This window comes from Hyla sarda, chromosome 1, assembly GCF_029499605.1.
Source record: "Hyla sarda isolate aHylSar1 chromosome 1, aHylSar1.hap1, whole genome shotgun sequence".
NCBI lineage: Eukaryota > Metazoa > Chordata > Amphibia > Anura > Hylidae > Hyla > Hyla sarda.
The window spans coordinates 91,737,919-91,754,130 of NC_079189.1; the positions used below are offsets into that span (position 1 = coordinate 91,737,919).

Sequence of the window (16,212 nt, forward strand, 5' to 3'; positions counted from 1 at the left end):
TATGTCAATAATAAAGAGGTATTCTCATCAGAGACAATCCCATAAAATCTGCACCCACTATGGTGGTGAACAGCTAATCACACACGTGCCACTCCTGGCAATGCCAGTGATCAACCTATGAAGGCGCCGTTTTGCTATAACATCATCATTGGATGGCTGAACATCTGCCGGTGTAATAGGGGATGTGCGGCCAATAAATGATGGCAGCAAAGGGTTTTCTAGCAGGATAGCCAAGCTTTGTAATAGGCTCCATAGGCAAGTGCCAATCTATAAGGTCGGTGCTCATTTACAGGACCTATCGGCCCTAAAAAATTTGGAGTCTGCCAGAACTCACAACTACACAAAATAAATTTTTCACACAGAAACTGACCTGCAATGCAGATTTCTCATTTGTGTCCTGAACTATTTGAAGATCTCAAAATCCACAAACAAACCTACTTTTACAAACTACCTGCAAATCTGGCGCAGATTCGTCTGGTGGATTACACTGCAGCAAATCTGTGCATATACCCTTAAAGTATATATATTATAAACAGTATCCATTCACATTCACTAAATGAACTATTTTATTAAAGATTTTGTTTGCTCCATGATAAAAGTATTACCCTTTTGATTTTGTGCTTGACCGAGGCCTGTACTCGTAGGATTCATCTTCAGTTCCATTTTGGCGTTTATACCAGTCGAACAAGGTGCGGAGTAAGGAGGGGAGACAGTGCTCTGCTACAGAGCTCATACAGCTTATCACCTGCAAAGACAAAAATACGAGAACAAGATTTTACATTCAGAAATTACTTACGGTAATAAAACTAAAAAATGGTTTCTGTTGCCCTTGAGATTTCGCTTACTTATCTGGGTTCCTCTAATTCTTTAAGTCAACATGACCATTCCTACGAGATTTACATCACCAAACACTTTACAGGTGGTTTACTCACACATACAAGATTTGCTTATTTGATGTTGTGTTTAATCATTTAGTTTATATTGAAATCTTCAGCATAAAATCTGAAGTCGATCCTGTATGTGTAACTACACCCTAAGGATGGGGGCATGTAGAACCTGCTTTCAACAGTGTTGATCCAATAAATATGAGACATAACCAAGCAGCAAAATTTGGAAACTGACTGCAGACTTGCTAATAGGCACAGGTAATCTGAATCCTGTGACCCAAGTTTGGTTGAAATTGCATTAGAAGCTTTAGACTAGCTCTAAATCTAATATATGGTGGTGGTAAGCAAAAATATGTATTTATAGGAAAATTTGTTAAAAAAAAAAAATATTAAGGGGGATTCCCACTATGAAACTTCCGAAACTCCTAATTATGTCTATAGTTATGGAACCAGCAGAGGTTTTTCTGGCGGACACAACCAGACTGAACGAGTAAGGGACCATGGCTCTGGAGAAATGTTTGTGTGCCAGAGGTGGGACCTGCATCTATTAGACATTTGTTGCATTTCATTAGGATATGCCATAAATGTCAGAGAAAAAAAAATACCCCTATTAGACATATTTTGCTGTACACAAAAACATGTATGTAATATTTATACATAATGAAAGTTAATGGGAAATATATTCTGCTTTATGACATATGACAGAATCCATTTTTTAGCATCTATGCACTTTTTTGCCTTTTCAAGTGTATGATTCGTATATGATAAACATAAACCAAAAAGCAGTGTGAACCTAGGCTGATATCTATAACGGATCACTACATGCAGGGGCTTTAGAGTGATGTGTGGCTCAGAAGTGGGCAGGGTGCATAAGACGGCTTCTTGGCATATAGTTTTTATTTGTGGCAAGCAAATCAATATTTAGTAGATACATTAGACTTTATCAAGTGGCAACAGCTTATCACTGTGCTAATATTTACTCAATCTAACTTATGATAAACATGCTTATTATATTCTAGCACCTAACTCCAAGAAGTACATTAAAAGACTATATAAAAGTACTCACTAGGCCAGGGCTTGACAAATCCTAGGTGACAAGTAGCCATGGCAACTAAGAATATGATTGTGGCGACTAGGTTTTTTCATCCCTCTCCACTCAGCCAGGAGGGCTGGGATGACAATGCAAGGCTGCCTAGGGAAGCTGTCCCAGGCCAGGGCAGGTGGGGCAGTACAGTTATTGCCCGATTGCTGGTGACATCTGGTTAACTGTTCTGTTATAGCCAAGATGTTCAACCTATGGACCTGCAGCTGATGCAAAACCAATACTCCACAACATGTTCATAGCTCCTATAAATTCTCACCCAGCTAACCAAGACTATTGCATGATACTACTACCTAGTCACAGAACCATAGCTAACCTGCCTCTATAATATTGCATAACTAAGCCAGTTTTCCCATTCAGGAGTCTGGGAAAGTTGGGTGACAACTCCTTCATATCCTCCACATGGGTTCTCATCCAACTTCCCTCGATTCCTGCTTGAAAATTCTGCCCAGATACACAGCCATGCTGCATCTGCTTTATATTACTGTGTAAATAAGACAGTTTTACATCCCTATTAATGGGCTGTTTAAAAAAATCCTGGCTCCTATCTTTTTTTTTGCTAGCTCCTGGATTTAAAACAAATTTGTGAAGGCCTGCACTAGGCACACACAAATACAAACCTAAGTGTATGTCCACAATACTAAATAGACACTTCTGGTCCCTTTAAGGCAACACTAAACCTAGAAATGATGGATACTTGCCTGCATACCATTTTACATTTTCTGAGGGTGTCTAAAGCAGACAATCTTGTAGAAATATTGCAGAGAACAGAGGGGTTTACTCTCATAATTTTCTCAATTATTAGCTAAAATGGCTGCTCCAAGAGGACAGGGATTAATTTTACCCTACAAAAGAGGGGGAGGCTCCTGCTGCAGCCAGTTGTCAAATAGCCAGGTACAGTACTGTGAGGAGGCAGAGGGGGGCATGGCTGAGCTACCGAGACACATAGAAAGGGATTCTTTAGATATTGCTAATTTATTTTAATAGGAGATAAAAAGGATCAAATCCACGAAGGAGCTTGGAGAAGGAGTTATTGGGATATTGTTTTATGTTTTGAGCATTTTCAATGTATAGTCTTCCTGTAATGCATGACTAGATAATGCTAAATAACAAATTACAATGTATAATGTGGTATGGTTTAAAAGACTGAAGTTACCTATCTGCCATCAATATCTCTGTCTATTACAACCTATGACTAGGCTGCAATTTAACTCTGAAAACACAATAATAGGTGAAGCTTCATTACAGCTCTTTTTAGGACTTTTTTATGGCCATTTCAAAGTTCAGTGACTCATATATGGGATGGGACAACATTGTCCATGGTAGGATGAAGTGGGGATTATTTATTTATTTTAAAACAGGGCAGTATTTTGATCAGTGTTATGTATTTGTATATCTAAGCAAAACACAGGAGTTGAACCTTCAAAAAAAACTGGAAAGATTGATACCTCTTCTGTGTTGTGTACCCCCTCCTACTTTTTAACTGACGCAAAAACCCTGACCGAAATACTGCCATGTAAAAGTGTCCTTAGAGTGCTTTGTCTTCAAATACAGTGGTCCCTCAAATTACAATATTAATCGGTTCCAGGATGACCATTGTATGTTGAAACCATGGCCGGCATTTATCATTGTAGGTGTAAGTGAAGCATTTATCATTGTAGGTGTAAGTGAAGCATTTTTTTACACCTTTTGTGTGTGTGCTGGTAATGTGTAAGGATCACCAAATTTATTAAATGGTCACAGAGCATTTGATACATTTTGTGCAGGTCACATTTTCTGAAATTTCTCTCGTCACATACACCAAAAAGGTTAGCTAAGTCTGGACTGGTGTAGTTTTAGAGACTTTTCAGTGGCTTTGTGCCTTTTTTGCGCCTTTTCACAAAAAGGCGCAGTTCATAAAACTCTTCCATATTACGTGTATTGGCAAAATCAGTGGATTGCAACTCAAAATCAGCAGAAATGTGTAAACCAAAAGGCGCAAAAAAGGCGCAAATAAACCCTGCTTGCGCCTTTTTTACGCCTTTTGTAGACACAAAAAACAGTCTAAAGACAATTATAAATGTCAGCCCATAACTCTATGGAAACCTGGTAATTGGTTCTGAAGTCACCAAAATCTCATAAAAAAATAGGAAAAGAGAATTAAAGAAAAATAAGCAGATAAAGCAAGTCCTTACATATAAAAGTAAGATAGATCTGCTAGAAGCTGTAAATCACTGTCCATGTAGAGGACAGGAGCTTCTTCAGGGTCCTGTACAGTACACACAGTGTCTCAAAAAAAAAGTAAAATGGAGCCGCCCTTGCTTGGTGTCCAAAGGAGCAGCTGACCCTGGCACAGGTAAAGAGTAGTACAGAACATGAAATACCTCCCTGTACTGTAGGGGGCGCTACCAGACAGGAAATCAGTGCATACGCTTCAGTATTACAGGTGTTTACCAGTGAAAGACCATTCTGATTGGTCAGTTCTTCTGACCATATACATGTTTCGCAGATCTGGACTGTCCGTAGCATTCATTGTATGTTGAGTCTGGTTTCAAGTTACAATGGTTCAGAAAAGACCATCGTATGTTGAAACTATTGTATGTTGAGGCCATTGTAAGTTGAGGGATCACTGTATAGGACTTTTGTAATAAAGTCCTTATTATATCTGATAATCCATTCCTAGTATCTGAACCAGTGCCTCCAGCAGACTTTCTTCTTGATTGGCAAAGGAGTCTCCTGAGTTCCCATACATAACAGGAACTATGCAAAAGAAGCATCTGGTATTGCACTGTTTAAACTACAGGAATGCTCCAGCTTGGTCTTGGTCCTTCGAGGGGGTGTGCAGCACTTCAAATTTGTAAGTTTTAAATATAAATATTACATTTTGTGTCTCTGCTTACTGTAAATAGATCTCATTGAAAGATGGTTCTCACGCTGATAGCCTGTGTTTTACTTTGTAACCGCTGTTGGTGTGGTGTGCACATTTCTGATAGGGTTTAACAGGTTGTCCCACAACTAAATATTACAATTCTTCAATGATTCCCCTGGTATAATTCATAAAGAATGCATCTGTCTATTGCTATTACATACTAGCAAACAAAAATGGTTGTTACTAGCTGGCCGGTACAATCACTCCAGGACTGTTAGCTAGAGAGTAGAGGAGTTGGTGCCAAGCATGTGCGACCACTAACACGTGAGAGGGAATAAAAAGAACGGCAGGGGGCGTTATATCAAGTACTAGCTGAGTACCCGGCGTTGCCCGGTTTTTCCTTCCTAATCCTTGTTGGGGAGGAAAATAAACGAAGGAGGAAGCTTTTGACTTCATATGCAGTACTCATATATTGTTGTCATATCCCAACCCCACATCTCGACCTCCTGACCCGACCTCCTGTCCCCGTCCTCCTATACCCGTACCTCCCGTCCCGTTCTCATATCCCGACCCGCAATATGTGTACCAGGTACTGAAATAGCTCCAGCCGTACGGAAGTTATATGGGAACATACATTTCCCATTGATTTGCATGGGACTTTAAACAAAAACCCTGACCCTCACAAATGTGGGTAGTTAAGGGTTAAATTAATTAAACATAAGCTCCGCCCCTGGCAAATGGGGGTGAGTAAGGGTTAAATCACCTATCCTATGTTTGTTGTTGACATATAAGTAACATGTGTGCCAAGTTTCATGTTAATATCTTTAGCGTTTGGATGTTTTTGTGGAATATACACACACACACATACACACACGCGTTGAGTGTTATATATATATATACACAGATACAGTGGTCCCTCAACATATGATATTAATTGGTTCCAGGAGAACCATCATATGTTGAAACCATCATATGTCGAGTACATATGTCTATGTAAAAATGGTAATTGGTTCTGGGGCCTCGGAACCATTGTATGTTGAATACATATCTCTATGGGAAACTGCTAATTGGTTCTGGGATGACCATTGTATGTGGAGTGTATGGGGAGTGTTTAACAAACCAGGGTGCCTCCAGCTGTTGCACAACTACAACTCCCAGCATGCATGTACAGCCACTTACTGTCTGGGCATGCTGAGAGTTATAGTATTGCAACAGCTGGAGGCACACTGATAGGGAAACATTGATGTATGGGGTGTATAGTGTATATATGTATTGTATGTGATGTGTGACATCGCATACAGTACTGTACAGTTCTTTAAATACCTTCAGGGGGGACAGAATGTCCTCCATTACCATCCTGCCGACTACAGCTCTATAGGAAAGGAAGGGGAGGGCAGCCAGCAGCTCATTGGATGCCTGCAGCAAGATGCTGCAGGCTATTGGCTATGGCTGCACTGGGGGGGGGGGGGGGGGCTTACACGGAGCTCACAGTGGAAGCCTCTGTGAGCTAGCAGGACAGCATGTGAGTAACAGGAGGCAGAACGGGGCACATTAAACAACTATCTGTCAGTTGCTGAATTTGTCAGCGCTGTCAGATAGCTGTTTGTACGATGGCCCCGACACACAGCAGCATCATATGTCGATGCTGCCTTCAACATACGATGGGCTCTGAGAGGCCATCATATGTTGAAATTATCATATGTCGGGGCCATCATAAGTCGGGGGGTCACTGTATATATATATATATATATATATATATATACTAGCTGAGTACAGAGAGAGAGAGAGAGAGAGAGAGAGAGAGAGAGAGAGAGAGAGAGAGAGAAGAGAGGGGAGAGAGAGAGAGGGGGGAGAGAGGGGGGGAGAGAGAGAGAGAGGGGGGGAGAGAGGGGGGAGAGAGAGAGAGGGGGGGGGAGAGAGGGGAGAGAGGGGAGAGAGGGGAGAGAGGGAGAGAGGGAGAGAGAGAGAGAGAGAGAGAGAGAGAGAGAGAGAGAGAGAGGGGGGGGGAGAGAGAGAGAGAGAGAGAGAGAGAGAGAGTTGTATTGCAGCCAGTGGCACAGGGAACATCTCACGAGTAGAAGGAAAAATGGATTCAATAAAATTATAGCAAATTTTGGATGCTAACTTGATGCCATGTGTGAAAAAGCTGAAGTTAAAGAGAGGATGGCTTCTACAAATGGATAATGATCCTAAACACACCTCGAAATCCATGGGGGATTACATCAAGAGGCGTAAACTGAAGGTTTTGCCATGGCCTTCCCAATCTCCTGACCTCAACATAATTGAAAATCTATGGATAGACCTTAAAAGAGCAGTGAGTGACAGACAGCCCAGAAATCTTAAAGAACTGGATGACTTTTGTAAGGAAGAATGGGCAAAGGTACCTGAAACAAGAATTGAAAGACTCTTGGCTGGCTACAAAAAGCGTTTACAAGCTGTGATACTTGCCAAAGGGGGCAGTACAAGATATTAACTCTGCAGGGTGCCCAAACTTTTGCAGATGCCATTTTTTTGTTTTTTGTTATTTTGAAAGTGTAAATGATGGAAATAAAATCTAACTTTTGTTGACATATTATAAGAATGTCTAATCTGTAATTTGATGCCTTTTGGAGATTTTTCCATCTTTCCTTGGCTTCTTTATGCACATTAATACAAATTTTTACCTGGCGTGCCCAAACTTTTGGTAGTGTTTGGAAGTCCCATAGAGAGTAAATGGCGTAGTGGCAGAGAATGAGCACTGTCACTTGATTCACTTGAACCTTACAGATCAGCTAGGTAGCTTCAATCCCTCGAAGTGATAACTTTTTATCTTAAGAGAACACCTTTAGAGTGCATTCACACGTACAGTATCCTACACGTTTGATACGCAGGATTTGAAGCTGCAGATTTCTATGTAAACTAAATATGTGCAGGATACTGAACGTGTGTAAGGTCACATGTGACGTATTTTGCTGCTGCATATTTTCCTACCAATTAACATGAATAGGTAGAAAAATCAGCAGCAGAAAATAAGCAAAATATGTCGCCTCTGACCCTACCCTAAATGTGAATTAAAGGGGTATTCTGGGATTTTGTTTTCATTTGACGATGCTACATCGGCTATAAAGTTAGTGCAGTTTATAATATAGTGCCTTAACATTTTTCATCGTGGTCTCACAATTGTACTATGATTTTTGCCCCAATGTAAATTTTTACAGCATATAAAATGACTGAAGTCTCAGGTTTTCCCAGGTTACAGTGCAGCCCGAGACATTAAATCACTAGTCAGGTGTTCAGAGGGAGGATGTCTTTGCTTCAATGGGTGGAGCGACTGCTGGGTGGGAGGGAGATCATTCTGCAAGAATTGTAGTTTTGCAACAGCTGGAGTTACCCTGCTCAAAAAACACTGTTCTATTGCATGGAAAGGATCAAAAGGTGTGTTTCAATCGGTAGTGTGACATGTGTGGGAGGGAGAAAAGTGACCTCACACTTACAAACAAGGAATTATGGGATTTGCAGTTTGAGGGAACAAACTCCAACAGGAAATAGCCAGTTCACAAAAAGATAGACACAGCTTTATGGTAATCTCACAACATCTAGCCCCAAGACAAGTACAGATCCTTCCTAAGCATGTCCTTTAATTTCTGGCAGTAAGTACTAAAATCACCTTATAATGCATAACCACTTTAAATACAGTGAAACCTCAGAGATGACCCACAAAAAGCAGTCCTGTTTTTGTAGTACTGGACAGAACCTCTTGAATAAATGGAGGGATTACATATTTTAACTTCCCTGCAGCGCCACCACAAAACAGACCCTCTGGAGCAAGAGATGCTCTTTGTAACCGTACCCTGCTCTGGCCAAGCGATGAAGAATCTAAAAGGGAACCCAATTTTATTAACTGAGAATTCTGTAAAAGAAAATGGGTTAATTTAAACTGGAAAACCCATCAACTGGCACTGCTGAACCAACTGAATAGTCTCCACTAAGGAACTTTTCTGGAGAGGGACTAGTTTTTAAATGTGCTCAATGAATTATTACCTTGCGACTTCACAAGTGAAGCTTTATAAAAAACAAAACGTTACACAGCATTATACGGCTGACTAGCATAGGAAAGTGAAGCCTGGTGCACAGGCAGCTGCAGAGACGTCATGTTCTTCACCACATTCTTTTTTTAATTTGTATTTAGGAGCAGAGAAGCGTAAAAGCCGACTGCTGAGTGATGCATTCCAGGCTCCCGGCCGCCATAAACAGTTAATACTTCTCCTCCACTTCATTACATGAAGATAACTCTAGTTAATATCTATATCTACTAGAAGATGCTGGCAGCAGTCTAAACAAATGTTTAATTGGCACTCCGCATCTGAAAATGTTTAGGGGAAACGGTTAAGAAAATGAGCCAAGTCAAAGCGGACGGGCCAACAATGATCCTCCTCCTCATTACTGCTAGCTCAGCTTGGCAAAGTCACAGCTCACAAAGCCATACCAAACAAATCCCGCAGCCCGGACGGTCAGGATAATTGAGAAAACCAAAGCCACTTTGTTGAAAAAAGGAAAGTAATGACATTCCTGAACAAACTTTTATTGGAACCTTTACTAATAGATACCAGGCACGTGTCTGCAGCTCCGCGTGTAAGGAGAGTAGAGGGATGGCACTGCACAGTGAAAACAGGTGGCATTATCAAAATTGCAAAAAACATTGCCTAAATGGTGGTTCAAGACAATCATGCTCCAAAACTGCACCAATCGGACTCCTATGCCATTTCTCTGGAGCATCTAAAAAAGCTTCCTTTCTAAACTTTTTTTTTAAGAGGCTGTAAGCTGCAAAATGAGGAGATCGAGTAACACTGATAAAAGATCAAAATCAAGCTTTGGGGTGGTACAGCAGGTGTTCAGATGTTCCTATTTACAGTCTGGGTCATATCTGTCTGAATTACTAAAGAACCGATTACAGAAACCTTAAGTAAAACGTAAAGCAAGTTTTCACAAGTCACGAGAGATGTTAGAAGGTTGTATCAGGGTGGGGTCTGGGTGCAGAGACTCCCACCGATTGTTAGATTCAAGAAGCAGAAGCATTCGGCCGCACATACTGTGCACTTTGGGAAGCTAAAAGAGAACAGTATATGGAACGGCAGGAAGTCTCAGGCTTGCATTGTAAATCCATATACTGCCTGCTTCAGCTTCCTGTAGTGTATAGATCAGAAATTAAGGGGCACAGTGAATGCAGCCAAGTGCTTTTGCCCCTTCAGTTTAGCAATCTCGGCAATCACACAGGGAATGCCGGCACGTCAGGACGTACAGATGGACCGCAAAAGTCATCAGGGGGCTGGCTTGTGAGGAAATACAAGAAATAGCTAAGCCCCCTGATACCAGCTGCCTCCTCGAGAAGCAAAGGATTGGGAGACGAATGTCATCAGGACCTGAAAGGAAACACTAGACCTGGGGGGGGGGGGGGAACCATATAATGATGAAAAAGAAGATGATCCATGGCAGAGCTGTATAGCAAGTAAATGTAAAACTAGCATAATTCTTCATAATGGGAAGGATAACTCAAAGTTAGTTAAGCTCGGAATACCCCTTTAAACTTTCTGTAGTGACTGAGGCTAAAGAAGAAGCTGGGCAAGTGCACCCATTTCAGGTCTACAATAGGAGCTTGAATACACCTGTGGAAAGGACCTCAGGAAACTATTCTACATGATTATGTCTGGTGTTTTTTCCCAGGCTTGTCTAGGACATGAGCAAGGCCACAAAAAAAAAAAAAAAGAAAGGAAGGAAGAAAAAGAAAAAAAGAAAATAAATCCAAGCAAGATAAAAAAAAAAACAGAACCACCAAAAAATGCCACAAACTGAGGAGGAGGCTTTATAGCTTCATGTGCTGGACCTCTTTGCAGCCGTTCTTCCTTATAGCTTAGGCTAGGTTGTTGCGCTCCATGCTAACAGCAGAACAATGAAAACAGCAGTGCAGCCGGATCACTTACACACAGAACACAATGGCTTGTGACTTCTTATTTTCTCCCTTTTCTCCTCTTCATGCACATCTTACAAAATAAAGGCCAAAAAACCCTCAGCTGCACTACGCATGGCTGCAGTATCACACTGGTGGGTCCCAACTCTTACCTGGTCAAACTGAAGATCTTCACCTCTTTGAAGAGACCTTGAGAGGAGCTTCTCCTGTGAACAGAAAAAGGTCAGGATTTAAATCTGCAGTGAATGAGAAACACCATTATAAATCTAAAGAAGATTTGCTAAGTTTTGGCTTGTCAGTGTTTGAGTGCTGACACTCCTACCAATCAGGAGAACAAGCGGGTAGAAGCGCACGGTAGCGCACTTTACTTTCAGGCTCTCGGTGATCTTTGTCCTGCTGATCCATTATAAGTCTATGGGGCTGAGAGACAGGGATAGATACCGCACGCGCCTACCCACTAGTTCTCCTAATCAGTAGGGGTGTCGGCTCTAACATTCTGACTTTTGGCATGTCTCTGTCTGCAGGAAAACCACCTTTTCTTGCACAAATATATAAGCTTTTTTGTTATAAGGCAAATGATGCTCAAAGACTCAGGAGGCATACCCCAGCATCTAGGTAAGTCCAGACCATCCTCGCTTTATCTAGTTTCCATATGGAAAATCCGCAGCAAATACATATGTGAACCTACTCTTTGCATGCATTAAAGCTATGAACATATTATAGAGTTCTTCACAAGTATACAAGCCCCCACAAACACTGCATTATTTCCCATATATCCATCCTCGAGAACCTACAGTAACTGTTCCCAAAATAGACGTGTAATATACACCTTGTTGTGCTACATAAAAATCTTATACTCAAACGTAGAATTAATGGGTGGTTCTACATAAACCACTATAGACTCAGAAATAACATCCAGCATAAAAATGACAAAAAAGGAGAGAAGTCCTCCGGATGTGCCTAAAATATAACTTTTACTTCATATATTAAAATATATTGATTCTAATAGGTGTATGATATTGATGTTGCCGGTGGCAAAATAAAGAGATAATTAATGTGCTGTTATCCTGACGCCATCTGACGCCATCTCCTCGCTGGAACCTGCAAGAGAGCCGGTAATCCCCGACTCCCTGCTGTTTGCAGGTGTCTCACGTCGTACTTCTGTTTATCCCCGGAAACCGTGGATCGCAAGTGATCGAAACAGACAGTGGATATATGCCATTCTTTTCCTTACAGGCTATGCTTTGAGCGAAATATACCTGGGACATGATGTGCTATTTCTAAATCCACTGCATATACCTCTTTTTGCAACATTTGGAAGTGATTTTTTCCTTTCTAGGACCTGATTGCAACTGTGATAACTTTAAACAAATATTGTTATATGCTTCATGGTACCTAGATAGTTGCGATTACTTGATAACTGTATATAGATTGCCTCCCTGATGACATCACCGCGACAGGTGATAGAAACGCGTTGGCAGTATTTATATTGGCGTTACTAATATTGTATTTTATCAGTGATAGTGCTGTTAGAAGACTGGCTGGGCAAAGCCACTTCTTGGATAGCAGCACATTAATTATCTCTTTATTTTGCCACCGGCAACATCAATACCATACACCTATTAGAATCAATATATTTTAATATATGAAGTAAAAGTTATATTTTAGGCACATCCGGAGGACTTCTCTCCTTTTTTGTCATCTACATAAAAATCTTATTAGAAAATAGCATAGGAAATAAGGAATCACTCCTTAAAGGGGTACTCCGGCCCCAAGACATCTTATCCCCTAAGGGGATAAGGTGTCTCGTTGCAGGGGTCCCGCTGCTGCTATCTCGCATGCAGCACCAACCTCTGGGATCTGCACGCAGCGCTGCAGCCTTGGAGTCTGCCGGGTGATGACTACAGGGCCGGAGTATCGTAACATCACTACTCCACTCCAGTGTGACATCACGCCACGCCCCCACAATGCAAGTCTATGGGAGGGGGTGTGACAGCCATCACGCCCCCTACCATAGACTTGCATTGCAGGGGCGGGGCGTGACGTCACACGGGAGCAGAGTATGGATGTCAGAATACTTCGGCCCCATAGTCTACGAGGCTGCAGCGTTGCATGCAGCTCCAAGAGGTTGGTGCAGCATGTGAGATAGCGGGGGTCCCCAGCAGCAGGACCCCCGCAACCAGACATCTTATCCCATATCCTTTGGCTGTCCGGGCATGCTGGGAGTTGTAGTTTTGTAACAGCTGAAGGCACTCTGGTTGGGAAACACTGGTATAGGTTATGGTGCAACATTCCGGGTGTTGGAGGATTGGTTGGATAAATACCGGCCATTGCATGGCCGGTATTTTTAATATAAAAATACCGATAGGATGACCAAAATCCCGGCTGTGCTGGTAAAATACTGGCCAGGTGGCAACCCTATCTACAAGTAAAAGTTTAGACGTTTACGATGAATATAACGGTAACAAATCCTCTAAGACCACATGTTGTTATCTCCGCCTGAACACACAGGATAACCATATCCGTCTCTCCCCACATGGAATAGACTACATAACCAGCATGGAAAGAAACTGCAAAGTAATGTTATGGGTAAGTGACACGTCCTGATAATGGATGTATAAAAAGGAAAGCACAGTGAAGTCACAAAGGCTAAGAAAGACCCAAGTACAATGGAGAACTCTGAGCCAGTTAGTAAATAAAAGAGAACAATGGAATATACTGGAAAGGTTATATATTAGATCATCAATCCCAGGGCTTCATGGGAAAATAAGTCTAGCGGCATACAAATTAAAGTTGGATAGCTCAATAACTGGTCATGCATGTTCTTAATATTGCTCTGTATGTAGTAGATACCAGTTTATGTAGCGTTTAGAAGATCTTTAAAGGGGTGTGACGTCACGCCCCCGTGTGATGTCACGCTCCGCCCTCAATGCAAGCCTACGGGAGGGGGCGTGATAGCAGTCATGCCCCCCTCCCGTAGGCTTGCATTGAGGAGCGGAGCGTGACATCACACGGGGGCGGGGGCGTCACACGCCGCCCGCCCTGTGGTTGCCGGTAATCAGTACCGGAGCGAACACGCTACGGGGACTGATTAAAAACGGGGTGCCACATGCAAGATCACGGGGGTCCTCAGCGGCAGGACTCCCGCGATCAGGCATCTTATCCCCTATCCTTTGGATAGGGGATAAGATGTGTAAGCACCGGAGTACCCCTTTAAGGTAGTAAATAGGAATGTAACAGATTTCCAAGCATTGACTAGAGGTAAAAAAAACAATGTGAATATAAGTGCATGAATGAGAATGAACAAGCAAATAGAATTTACATCCTTTTAAATCTCATGGGCAAGAAATTTAGTGCAGTCTGTAGGTATACAGATCAATACATACAGTCATGGCCGTAAATGTTGGCACCCCTGAAATTTTTCTAGAAAATGAAGTATTTCTCACAGAAAAGGATTACCATAACACGTTTTACTATACACATGTTTATTCCCTTTGTGTGTATTGGAACTACCATAAATCAAAAAAGGGAGGAAAAAAAGCTAATTGGACATAATGTCACACCAAACTCCAAAAATGGTCTGGACTAACTTATTGGCACCCTTTCAAAATTGTGGAAAAATAAGATTGTTTCAAGCATGTGATGCTCCATTAAACTCATCTGGGGTAAGTACCAGGTGTGGGCAATATAAAAATCACACCGCAGCAGATAAAAAGGAGAGAAGTTCACTTAGTATTTGCATTGTGTGTCTGTGTGTGCCACACTAAGCATGGACAACAGAAAGAGGAGAAGAGAACTGTCTGAGGACTTGAGAACCAAAATTGTGGAAAAATATCAACAATCTCAAGGTTGAAATAAAACGTGTATAGCAAAACGTGTTACTGCAATCCTTTTTAGGGAGATATACTTAATTTTCTAGAAAAATTTCACGGGTGCCAACATTTACGGCCATGACTGTACCACTGTAGGGATGGTATATTCACCCCTTTATCCCTTACACTATCTATAAATGTACGGTATTTTTGTTTCTATAATGCTAGCATTTTCCACAGTATTCTTTAGACGTTTATCAGCCCCAGTCCACACAATCTCTTCACTTCCCCAATTTATATGTACACATTCACCTTGGGAACTATTACATAGGTTGGTTCATCATAAAGACAAATGCAGTGGATCAGGTTGTGTTTTTGGCATACAATGATGCTAGTGGGCACACTGCTGACCATTCTATAATTATATTCTATACTTTTTTAAAAAAAAATTTATGACCTAGGATAGGCCACCAATATCTTATCAGTGGGAGCAATTTTCATAGCTGGGTCATCCACATATACAGAAACTGAAGCTAGAAGCAGACAACTAACTACATGTGTTATGTCTGTGCTGGGTTCTGGCAGTATGGCTCCCATTAAATGAAATCTAAGCTGCAGTACCTCAGCACCACCACTATACAATGTATGGAGCTGTCTGCTTTCAGCTTTGCTCACTGTGTACATGGGCACCATGGCGGAATGGTCCATTATGAAACCACTTGGAATATTGAATTTAAAAAAACATAGCGCGAGTACAAAAAAAAAGAAACAAGCTGTGTAGGAGTATGAACAACACAAAACTGTGTAGGAGTATTTAGAGTTGAGCGATCTTACAGTAAATTGGCTCGTAGCTCGGCTGTTGATTACTTTAGTCTGAATAAATGAGTTCAGCTTTCATAGGGCTCCAGTTGCCTGGAAAAGGTGGTAAAGACCTAGGAGACCTAAGACCGTTATCCCAGACTTTTCCAGGCAACCAGAGCCCTTGGAAAGCTGAACTAATTTATTATTAAAATAAAATAAAATAATCAACAGCCGAGCTGCGAGGATCGCTATGAGCCAATTTACTGTAAGTACGCTCAGCTCTAGGAGTATTAACACAAAACTGTGTAGGAGGGAACAGATGCCATCGGTTGAGTCCCTCAAACCAAACAAAAAGAATATGGGCCAGTGCTGAATGATAAGGAAGTTTGCCATAAATCTAAGTGATGACCAAATACAGAGTAACCAGGTAATACTGCAAGTAAAATAAACTGTAATAACATATTATCCTACCATAGTCATGACTGTTCATAGCGCTAGCAGAACAGCAAAAACAACGCCACTGTCTGAATACCCATAAGCCTGGAGGTCATCCCTGCCAGAGACTGCACTGCTAAAAAGAATAACCTGCTGTCTCTGCACTGCTGCACAGTAACCATATCATTTTACCAGGCCAGCAATATAGCTGCAATGCTAACAATACTAAAAATAAACAGATATTGGATTTTTCTGCTTTTACCTTGTGACGTACGCGCATACAAAGTCTGCATAGCCTGAAGGTTGAGAACATTCATAGGCAAATGCTGGTATATTAAAATTTCAGAATTTCCAGGAGGATTGAAACAATGAAAATGCGTAAG

At 41.5% G+C, this 16,212-nt stretch overlaps 1 protein-coding gene across 13 annotated transcripts in view; it reads right to left on the reverse strand.

Moving 5' to 3' along the window:
• FRYL (FRY like transcription coactivator) overlaps nucleotides 1–16,212 on the reverse strand; it is a 358,656-nt gene that overhangs the window by 143,720 nt on the left and 198,724 nt on the right. For all 13 annotated transcript variants that reach the window (XM_056557831.1, XM_056557771.1, XM_056557761.1 and 10 more), the window contains 2 exons: nucleotides 10,934–10,987; nucleotides 606–745 (listed from right to left, as the gene is read on the reverse strand). In XM_056557831.1, coding sequence (XP_056413806.1) covers nucleotides 606–745; nucleotides 10,934–10,987 — 194 coding nt within the window. The remainder of the gene's footprint in view (nucleotides 1–605; nucleotides 746–10,933; nucleotides 10,988–16,212) is intronic.